General features: G+C 43.0%; 1 protein-coding gene across 6 annotated transcripts in view; it reads left to right on the forward strand.

The window, feature by feature from the left end:
- SCHIP1 (schwannomin interacting protein 1) overlaps positions 1 to 944 on the forward strand; it is a 526,606-nt gene extending 525,662 nt beyond the window's left edge. For all 6 annotated transcript variants that reach the window (XM_056565051.1, XM_056565053.1, XM_056565056.1 and 3 more), the window contains one exon: positions 298 to 944. In XM_056565051.1, coding sequence (XP_056421026.1) covers positions 298 to 349 — 52 coding nt within the window. In that variant the 3' untranslated portion in view covers positions 350 to 944. The remainder of the gene's footprint in view (positions 1 to 297) is intronic.
- Positions 945 to 11,865: the final 10,921 nt, after the last annotated feature.

Below are 11,865 nucleotides of genomic sequence, written 5' to 3' on the forward strand. Positions count from 1 at the left end.
TTCACAGAAGTGGGATTGACTTGGCATTACATTGTGCTATTCAAGTGTTCCCTTTATTTTTTTGAGCAGTGTATATATATATATATATATATATCTCAGACACCTGTGTGGGCAGAGGAGTACAGGATTTACAGGTGTTATCTATCCTAGTAGTAATTCCATAGTGTTTTACATAAAAATACTGAATGAAATCCTTTTATGTTGCAATCTTCCTCCGTAGCATAGGAAACATAATAGAGCTATTCTAAGTGTAAAGAATCTAACACACTCTATTGTTCTTTGTTTCCTTTTCCACAGACATGCTGAAAGTCAGCAGAAGCACATGGCAGAGAAAATGCCAACAAAATAAAGCAAAAAGCCATTGAACATTAGGAACAAGCTAAACTTTTATTTTGCTTTTGTGGTTGTCAAAATGCTGATGCTCAAGATGATACACAAGAAAAATCAGTGTTAGTCTTTGATGATGTCTGAAGCTTTTTGTCCAGTGATTTGGCCTCTGCTTCCTAATTTATTTTAACTTTTTACTTGTGCCACTTAATACCCGGCATTTTATTAAGAATCTATATATGTACAGTACTTATTCCATTACAGACTATGGATGAAGAGACAGATAATAGTTACAAATTGTATTTATTTTTTTCATTTGCAAATATTTTCAGTTGATCAGTATTTTACCTATAACTACCTTTTCTTCTCCTTCACTGTAGTTCTCAAACACAAAAGTTATTGACGGTGCTAAACAAGTCAACAACTACACACCTGCCTCATCGTAAAATTGTAGCCTTCTGTATCTTGTATAATTCAATCAGTTGTCAACATTTTGTGAATGTTGATTATCTGACTTCCATTTTTAGATGTGCTATTGTATTATTTAACTGGAATAAAAGGAAAGGTCACATTCAAAGGTTTTATGTATAAAGATGTAAAATAAACTTTAAACATGTTTTGTATGTTCCTGTCTTTTGCCTGGCATGATCTATGGACTGCTGAACTGCACTCCTGCATCGCATATAGAGAGCCATGAATTTGTAAAGGAGGGAGAAGGTGTGACTCCTGATAGAATTCAGTTCTCTGTAGAACGTTGTCTTATCATAGGAAGGGTAGTGCAACCACAGGAAAGCCAGAGATCCTGTATTTTTTACCATAACAACAAAGATGCAACATTTAGGCTGCAGTGCCTTTCTCAAGCATAGTGAACAGTAAAATAATACTTTTCTTAAAGGGGTAACCCGCTGGATTTTTTTTTAACCCCTTAAGGACGTAGCCCTTTTTCACCTGAAGGACTGAGCCCTTTTTCGCAATTTTGACCACCGTCGCTTTATGCATTAATAACTCTAAAACGCTTTTACCGAATATTCTGATTCTGAGATTGTTTTTTTCTTGACATATTCTACTTTATTTTGGTGGTAAATTTTCGGCGTTACTTGCATCCTTTTTTGTTGAAAAACCCCAAAATGTCATGAAAATTTAGAAAATTGCTCTGCTTGTAAGGAAAATTAATATTCCAAATAACTTTTATATTGATTCACAAATACAATCGGGGACATTTATCATCGTTGCTTTGATAAGCAAGTTCTGTAGTCATTTTTTTCTTGCTATTTTTTTTTGCTTATGTATGACATATTTATCATATTATCACAGGGGGTTGATAAATTTGGCTTACATGAGCAAAAACCAAGAAATCACTTTTAAATACCATTTTTTTAAGACACATAAGCAAAAACCAAATAATGACTACAGAACACCACTTTGCAGCTTTGAAAAAAATGTGTGTGTATATATATAGATATATATATATATATATATGTGTGTGTGTTTATTACATTTTTTTTTAACACAGTTTTTTCTCCCTAAATGTACTTATTCATTTTTTATTTTTTTTTGTTACTTCTTCTACAGATCCGTGTATCCTGTGGACTCCTTCAGATTCGGTGGACTACTTCGACGACCAGTGTTTTTCTTTGCTTGATGTTAATAAAATGGTTAATGAGGGCTAGTGGGGGAGTGTTTTTTTGTAATAAATTTTTTTTTGTGGTTTTATTTAATTTTTTTTACTTACTGGACAGGCTTAATAGTGGAAGCTGTCAAACAGACCAAGTCCATTACTAAGCCGGGCTTAGTGTTAGCCACAAAAATAGCTAGCGGTAACCCCCAATTATTACCCCGGTACCCAACACCACAGGGGTGCCGGGAAGAGCCAGTACCAACAGGCCCGGAGCGTCAAAAATGGCGCACCAAGGCGGTAACAGGCTGGCGTTATTTAGGCTGGGGAGGGCCAGTAACAATGGTCCTCGCCCATCCTGGTAACGTCAGACCAAATACCAACCAAACAGTAACAGCCTGACGTTACCAGGGTGGGCGAGGACCATTGTTACTGGCCCTCCCCAGCCTAAATAACGCCAGCCTGTTACCGCCTAGGCCCAGGAGCGCCATTTTTGATGCTCCGGGCCTGTTGGTATCAGCTCTTCCCAGCACCCCTGTGGCGTTGGTAATAATTGGGGATTAGCGCTAGCTGTTTTTGTGGCTAACGCTAAGCCCAGCTTAGTAATGGACTCCGTCTATAAGACCGCTTCCACTACTAAGCCTGTCAAGTAAAGTAAGGAAAAAACACAACAGGTTTAAAAAAAAATTTATTACAAAAAACACTCCCCCCTCAAGCCTTCGTTAACCATTTTATTAAGATCAAACAAAGAAAAACGCTGGTCGTCAAAGTAGTCCACCGAATCCGAAGGAGTCCACAGGATACACAGATCTGAAATGAGAAAAAAAAAATTGGTTAGTACATTTATTATCACCTGCTCGCACATCTCCCGCCCCGCACGACTACAACTCCCAGCATGCCCTTACAGTAAGGACATGCTGGGAGTTGTAGTTGTGTGGTGCAGGAGATGTGTGGGCAAGTGAAAAGCTTGTCCCCTGCCCCCAGCTGCAGGACTACAACTCCCAGCATGCCCTTAGAGTAAGGACATGCTGGGAGTTGTAGTCCTGCAGCTGGGGGCAGGAGACAAGCTTGTCATTCGCCTGCACTGCACTACTACAACTCCGAGCATGTCCTTAGAGTAAGGGCATTCTGGGAGTTGTAGTCCTGCAAAGGGAGCCCAGGCACACACACACACAGTCACACACAGTCACACACAGTCACACACAAACACACACAGAGTCACACACAGACAGTCACACACAGACAGAGAGAGAGACAGACACATACACTCACCCATCCAGCGAAGCGCTCCTTCTCTCCGGGCGCCCTGCGAGTGACGTCACTGACTGAGGGACGTCAGGCCGGCGCAACCGAAGACGTGGGAGCGGAGGCCGGGCACAGTGTAGGTGAAGGCTGGGGGGAGTAGAGGGGTACTGATGGGAGCGGAGGCCGGGCACAGTGCAGGTGAAGGCTGGGGGGAGTAGAGGGGTACTGGTGGGGGCGGAGGCCGGGCACAGTTCAGGTGAAGGCCCCACAGACTCCTATACCCCTTTAATCATGTCACTGTTCCGGTCAGGTCCTGTGATTGGCTGCTGTTCCTGGCCAATCACAGGACCCAGCGGGAAATGTGAAATGACAGCAGGGGATTTTGGAGTCTGCGGCGCCAGTATATGTTATAAGGAGCCCGGGCTGACATTACATTACAATGCAGCCGCCCGGGCTCCTCATACTGCCTCCCCGCTACCCTCACTTAATAATGATGTGGACACTGATATCCCCCCCTTGTCTCCCGTCCGCACTGCTCAGCTCCCGCTGCTACAAGACTACAACTCCCAGCGTCTCCTCACTGTAAGGGCTTGCTGGGACTTGTAGTCTTGCAACAGTTAGCAGACAGATGGGAGTTGTGTGGCGCTGGCAGGTGAGAGGGGGGGGGGGGGATGTAAATCACTGCAGTGTCCCTGTAGCGAAGTGAGGGTAGCGGGGAGAAAGTATGTCGGAGCCCGGGCGGCAGTAGCTTTTCCTGCTCCATGTTGGAGCTGGAGTAAATATAGTCAATTTTTAAGGCAGTTGCGACATTTTATTGCGCAACTGTGACTGTCGCAGTTAATAAATACCTGACTAAAGCAAATCCATTTTGAAAAATTAACTACGTAAGCAAGTTTGAATTTTCTTGTTCTTCACGCAAATTGTTGCACAAAAACACGTAGTCGCAGTTGCGACAATTATAGTAAAGAAAACCTGACTAAACCCCTTGATAAATGTCCCCAAATATGTCCACTTTATGTTGGCATCATAAAATGGACATGTTTTTACTTTTTGAAAAAATTAGAGGGCTTCAAAGTAGAGAGACAATTTTCAAAAATTTCATGAAAATTGCAAAATCTGAAGGGACAGATGTTACAGAACTACAACTCCCAGCATGCCAACTGCCAGCATGCCTAGTTTGGCTACATCTGGAGGGCTACCGTTTGGGCACCACTGTAACAGTGGTCGCCAAACTGTGACCCTCCAGATGTTGCAAAGTTGCAGTTTGGCACCCACTAGGAAGGACACGAGTAAATTTCGCTTACTGCCCCCTTCCTTACCCCCCCCCCCACCATCGCTTTCCTACCTGCGCCATGATCTCCGCTGTCTCCAGCGGCGATCGGCGGTCCCCACGCATCTTCTTTGCAGGTACCCGGCCTCCATCTTCTCCCCCCGTTCTGCCCGACATCCAGGGGTGGGCAGAACGGGGGGTTGCCATGGCAACCCACTGTCCTGCGCTGCCATTGGTCAGAATCAGTTCTGACCAATGGCAGGGGATAGGAGGAGATTGCAGCATTGCGACCTCGCTCCTATACCTCAGGATGATCAGCCACGATCATCCCTATTTTCCAGGTGATCGGGTCACCAGAGACCCGATCAGCTCGGAATAGCAGAAAATCGCATGTCTGAATTGACATGCGATTTTCGGCGATCGCCGACATGGGGGGGAGTCCCAGGACCCCCCTCGGCGATGTGCCGGGATGCCTGCTGAATGATTGCAGTAGGCATCACGGTCCGGTCCCCAACTGGCTAGCGGCGGGGACCGGAATTCCCACGGGCGTATGCATACGCCCTACGTCCTCAAGGACTCGGGATGCAGGGTGTATGCATACGCCCGACATCCTTAAGAGGTTAATCATTTGGTGCCAGAAAGTTAAACAGATTTGTTAATTACATCTATTTAAAAATCTTACTCCTTCCAGTACTTATCAGCTGCTATATGCTACACAGGAAGTTCTTTTTCTTTTTAAATTTCCTTTCTGTCTGACCACAGTGCTCTCTGATGACACCTCTGTCCAATTTAGGAACTGTCCAGAGTAGAATAGGTTTGCTATGGGGATTTGCTCCTACTCTGGACAGTTCTTAAAATGGAGACAGGGAAGTAAGCGCTCCATAGAACAATATTGTTTCGACCCAGATAGTGAGATTAGTATACAAATGAACTGCTCACCCTGGGTGGTTGTGTAAACACATACACAACAATGGAATAGATATATAAAGTAGGTCATCTGCTGCCCTCCGGAATAAGTACGGTAAAGGATGATTGGCTTCAAGGAGACCCGGCTCACGGCGCTGATCGACCAAACAGGTATGTTGACTTAAAAGAGGATTTATTGACCGGAATGCATTCTGGTCAATAAATCCTCTTTTAAGTCAACATACCTGTTTGGTCGATCAGCGCCGTGAGCCGGGTCTCCTTGAAGCCAATCATCCATTACAGTTCCTAAAATGGACAGAGGTGTCATCAGAGAGCACTGTGGTCAGACAGAAAGGAAACTCAAAAAGAAAAGAACATACAGTAGCTGATATATAAGGTTAAGATTTTTAAAATAGAAGTCATTTACAAATCTGTTTAACTTTCTGGCACCAGTTGATTAAAAAAAAAAAAAAAAAAAAAAAAAATATATATATATATATATATATATATATATGTTTTCCAGTTGAGTACACCTTTAAATATGCTCATAAAGCAAGTGATTGGAGATCAAGATTGGCTAAATTCAATTAATACAATACTTAATACAATTGGCTAAAAATGAATCTATAACATGACTCCAAATTGTTAACATATGTCAATTCTAAAATTATCAAATATATATCCATGTAAATGTAACAGTCAATAATACGCAATAGGTTTGAGAACTACACAAGGACCATATCTCGCTGATAAACAAACCCAGTGCCCCTGTGTTAATGCATTGGCATCACTGGTATCACTGGTTACACCTCCTTATTCTAGGAGCCTATTGGGTATTTGCCCTTTCCCTTCCTGAACACCAGTGCGCAGGCGTAAACTCTGTATCCATGCATCGTGATGTTCTATATAGGACAATGTTTCCCAACCAGGGTGCCTCCAGCTGTTGCAAAACTACAATTCCTAGCATGCCCAGACAGCCAAAGGCTGGAGGCACCCTGGTTGGGAAACACTGGTCTAGGAAGGTGCTAATCACCTGCGCCTGCCGGTTAGCAGCGCACTGGATTCAGCAGCTGTCAATCTCTGTTACATAGTTGTAGATAAAAGCATACATTTAATAGAGGGCAATGCGTTTGGCTCAGTTGGCAAAAAATAACTAGCATACATAATATACATTGGGAAATGTGGAATCCCCATCTCTGTATTCTGATTTTTCGGGGGCGTGTCCTCTGAAACGGCGAAAGTGTCCAGCGACTACTCACCTGTCTACCCCTTTGTGAGAGGAAGGAGCGTCAGCAACAGGTTGCCCGGGAAAGGGCAAAGATGTCCCGGTTGCTGAGGACTGTTGGGCGCGTCTAGCGAGCACTATGGGTGATGTTCTATTTTGTATTCGTTAATGACTGCCATACTGGAGATCTATTGATCTATTTTTTGTACTATGAAAAACGAATTACTAAAGAGTAAGCCCTAAGAAATTTACGGAATTGTCAAGTGTGATCATTATGATCCGCATGAATGTGTGCCGTATTCACAGACGACAATACATATCCGAGCATATTCTGCCAAAAGAATGAATCTGATCATTCTTTTGGCAGAGTCCGGAACCTGATTTTCTGCGGCAGAATTGTCCGCCACTATAATTCAGCAGTGTGCATAGTACAGCAGAGTCCAAGAGGTAATACCGTATATACAATTTTTCGTGCTACAAATGCCCCCCTCGGCTTATACTCAAGTGGGGGAAAAATACAGTTGGGGGTTGGGGATGAGGGGGGGGGGTTGGCCGGGCCATCCATCTTCGCTGCAGGGACCATCCAACAAGTGACGCTGCATTGACGACGACGCACAGGGACGTCCATACGCAGCAGATGTCCGTGACGTCAGGGGCGTCCCTGCGCACAGACGTCCCAGCGCGGCGGCGGCAACGCAGCATCACTAGTCTGGGGCCGGCCCGGAGTGGAGAAGAAGGCCTCCCGGTAAAGCTGGACGACCCAGACTGGCTCACCCTCCCCACCAGAATGCGGACGGTCCCTGCAGCTACTAAGCAACAGGACCGAGAGAACTGGGGAGGTGAGTAGAAAATGAGGGGTGCCTATATGATGACAGAGGGGGCGGTCTGGATGATGGCAGGGGGGATATAGACTGGGGGTGATGATGACAGAGGGGAGTTTGACGGGGTGATGATGACGGGGGTCTGGATGATGACAGGGGGTGTCTGGATGATGACAGGGGGGGGGATGATGTATTTTTCCCCCTAGGATTATACTTGGGGGTAAAAGTAGGGGACTCGGCTTATATTCAGGTCGGCTAATACTCGAGTATATACGGTACCCTTCTGTGCAGGAGCCCTTATATTTGTAGCCTTGCTGATTCATTGTTGAATGAACTTCACTATTACTAAACTATCAACCCCAAGGATTTAATATTTACTCTATAATATCAAAAGTGGAAAAATCCTGTTAAAGAGGATGTCAGGGTGTAGGCTTCTTTCTTGGGCTGAACACTTCCTCTAAGTTTCTACAGTGGAAATTCTAGTGACAAGAAAATGTTCACTTACAGCTGTCAGAATTTCCAGAATATAGTGGGAATTGTATCCTGGAGGTAGCAGAAGACATTCATCCAAAACACTAGGGTAAAGTTTAAATCGTAAGTTTAAATGGTACTATGATATGATAAGTGAGGTCATCAGTGCCCTGGTTATTTAGATGGTGAGCTCATATGAGTACTACAGAGCTTGCTCAGAAAGTGAGTAGTGTTTTGGTCATGTCATTTAAAATTCAGGGAAATGAACAGATACAAAAAATTTGGGTTATTTCTGATAACTGGAACACTTTAATCAAATAATGACCTTAGCAATATGACTTTAACTATTTGCTGTAAAATTATATTCTGAATGGATCTGTCCAGATGATACAAGATATTTTGGGAGCCCTTATATAGCTCAAGGTCTGGGGTGATGGCCAAGTCAGAACTGGTGTAAATTTGTGCCTAAGTTTGCGACAAACAAGACAGTCAGACATCATAAATCCCTGACCACTGCGAAAACACACTGAAAACACGTCTACCACAGCAAAACAAGAACACAAATGAAAAGTTGCACAAAAAGTTGTAAAAAAAACGCACTGCACCAAAAGATTGTGCCATATATAAAGAGTAAAATGCTTCATAAATACTCAAAATATCCTAGGATGGAAGGTGGTGAGGAAAGCCTATGATCTCACTCACTTGCTCTCGAGGTTTATTTCCCTATGGATCAACCTGGAATTCATAGTTGGTGAGATAACCTCTTCTGCCATTGGAAAAACAAGCACATAGAGTTGGTCGGTCAACTTTTCCTTAACCCGGAAAAATGGTTGCTAACTCATCGGAAGTTGGGCCAAACTATTTCTGTTTCAACTCACCAGTTTTTGCAGGTCTCACAGGTGCTCTCTTTCTGTACCTCACATTTTCTTAACCCTGTGCAGAAGATAGGTTCTACTTCAAGATCTCTTTATCCACAATCTATAAGTGTTGCAGCAGATCTATTCCAAGTGGGAGCAGTTTTTGGATCTGGAGTACATTTCCTTGTGAAAAATTCAAAGAGACTTTACAGATTGTAAATAGCTACTATAAGGGCTTCCATTTGCCACCTACTCCATCCTGTCGGACCAACTCCTCAGTTGTCCAAAGTGCTTCACTCCAGCTACTGAAACCTAGCGAAGTAGTCCTTGCATCCAGTCATTTTGGGATGCTGTTTTTCTTTACTTTAAACAACACTGAAAAGTCCAAATACCCCTTGAGCCACCAAAAGTGATCTTCCAAAGCATCTTCCCCTCTACATTGGAAATCAGACTATTTTCCCACTGGTGCATGTAATCTTGTTGGTTGCTAAGAAGACACTGAATAAAACCTAAGATGCTTGACATACATGAAGTTGTGGTAGAATTGTTCCTATATCCAGATAGGCTTGATGCTGAAAGGCAAGAGGACTTTTATTTAAAAAAAAATTCTTTACAAAGTAGCGGGCCTTTCTCATTACCCATTATTCTCAGTCTACTGAATGGTACTTATTATCTGAACTTCATGGTACCTTGGACCCCTAGGATTTCCTCCATAAATGATTTCCTTTATTGTTATGCATTTTGCTACATGGTTTAGGTCACATAGATATAATGCTTTGGCTCTAATGCATTCCAATAGGTGCTTTCAAATGCAACTTCTTTGAATCTGGATTGTATGCAGTCTATTCATTACTCTTCCCCTCTCACTACCTTTTTTCTTTTCTCTCTCCTTCACTTTTCAGATTATGTTATGTTATGTTTTTTATATTATTATGGCTATGAAAAGCACTAATGTTATGTTCTATTTATTGTCTTATGTGTTTGTATAATACATTGTTTGCAAACTGTGATCTGTGTTATTAGGGTGCAGCTTCAGAGATGCAGTAACCCAGAATGGCCACTATACAATGCACTGCGCAGTCTGCTTCCTGCTCTGTTTCACTATGAATGGCAAGACCATACACAGTGAAACGGAGGATAGGTCATTAATAAACTTTGCCTGGAAAATCCATTTTAAGGTATAATCTGACGATTAAAAATTAAATCCCCAAAACATTGGATGTAGTACTTAGGTCGTCTAACTGCTTACTCAATAAAGGTCTACAAACTATATTGAAAGGCATGAAGACCCTTGAATGAGTGTGAGTGGCTGGAATTTTTATAATCAGCTCTAAGAATTGGTTTGCACTTTTTGACGTGGCAGGAGGGGTCTCAGGTTAAAGATAAAGTTTAACCCTTGCAACACTCCATGAGTGCTGCTACAGCCTCAAACAGCCTTGTAAAACAATGCAACCAACTCATGTCCACATAATATTTTTTGCACTAAAAATAAAAAAATAAACATCCGACCTGTATATGTCAGTATACTAAATGTATGTATGGAATATGATTGTTGACTATGTTATTTCAAAGTAATCCTGCTCTAGAAGGAAAGTAGTTTACAAACAGATGCAGATTTTTCCCCAGAGGAGCTTGCATAGCCTATAAGACTCCACACACCTTTTTGGTGCTCAAGAAGAAACTCAACCCCTTTAGTCTCATGGCAAAGACCTATCTGCTAGCCAGCCAGCACCCTGCTTTGTACTAATATTAGGCAAGAATATTCAAACAGCTATCTACTGATCTGTAACTCTTCCTTCTGTGAGAGAGTCGGGCTTGGCTAATATTCCCCAGTCATGTTTCAAGGCTGCTTAATGGATCAAGCATTGACTTGCAGGGATCCTACCTCCAATAGGTGGCACCAGAGAATAGGCTTCCTTCTTCTCACAGACTGATAATTTGGTTCAAAAGGGAGATTTAAAGTTTTAGATATACATTTTAAAAAAAATCAGTTTTATTTATAACAACAGTGCCAACTTACATTCCAGTAGGGCCGGTTATAGACTGGCCCTGGGAAAAATAAAAATGGTGCCCCAGGGATCACCATGTTGAATTGAGCAGCATCTGAGCTGAAGGCCATAACACAAATGCATTATAGGGCCCAAATCTAAGCTATATAGGGGGAGATTTATGAAAACCTGTGCAGAGGATCAGTGGTGCAGTTGCCCATAGCAACCATTCAGAGGCCTTTTGAATGAGAGTAGCATCCTCTGCATAGGCTTTCATAAATCTCCCCCATAGTGAGTACTTTTTGTTTAAAGTGCAACGGTCACATAAAAATAGGTCAATAACCTGTCAGCACAGCACAAGGCGATCACTGGTATACAGCAGCCATATATTTGTTTTGGCACTCCTTGTTTTCTATACTGTAAAAATGACTTTTATCTACAATTGACAAAAGTCAGAGAGGCATAGTCAGGGATCTGCAATTTCATTTCTGACATCACAGCCCCGCCCCGGCACCGCTCACTGACTGAGAAAGAAACAGAGCTACGTGCCAGTCAGACTGGGGCAGTGCTGTGACGCCAGAGAAGAGAGGCTTGGCAGCCCCGGGGAATTGTAGATCCCTGGCCACTCCTCTCTGACTTTTGGCAACTGTGGGTAAAAGTAATTGTAACAGCATAGAAGACACAAAGTGCCAAAACAGTGTCTTCTATGCTGACACTGTATTCTATGGCTGCAGTATACCAGTGATCAGCTCGTAGGCTGCAGTATTCCAGTGATCAGCTCGTAGGCTGCAGTATACCAGTGATCAGCTTGTAGGCTGCAGTATACCAGTGATCAGCTCGTAGGCTGCAGTATACCAGTGATCAGCTCGTAGGCTGCAGTATACCAGTGATCAGCTCATAGGCTGCAGTATACCAGTGATCAGCTCGTAGGCTGCAGTATACCAGTGATCAGCTCATAGGCTGCAGTATACCAGTGATCAGCTCGTAGGTTGCAGTATACCAGTCATCTGATGCGACAGTTGTGCTTTAACCATTAAAATAAATTAGACCCTAAAACATGGCCACTCCTGTATTGTGGCCATGTTAGAGCAGCTCTCACCTGATCAGAAGCAGTCACAGCATACAGGACAATTAAATCCA

Source organism: Hyla sarda, chromosome 3 (assembly GCF_029499605.1).
Source record: "Hyla sarda isolate aHylSar1 chromosome 3, aHylSar1.hap1, whole genome shotgun sequence".
NCBI classification, from domain to species: domain Eukaryota; kingdom Metazoa; phylum Chordata; class Amphibia; order Anura; family Hylidae; genus Hyla; species Hyla sarda.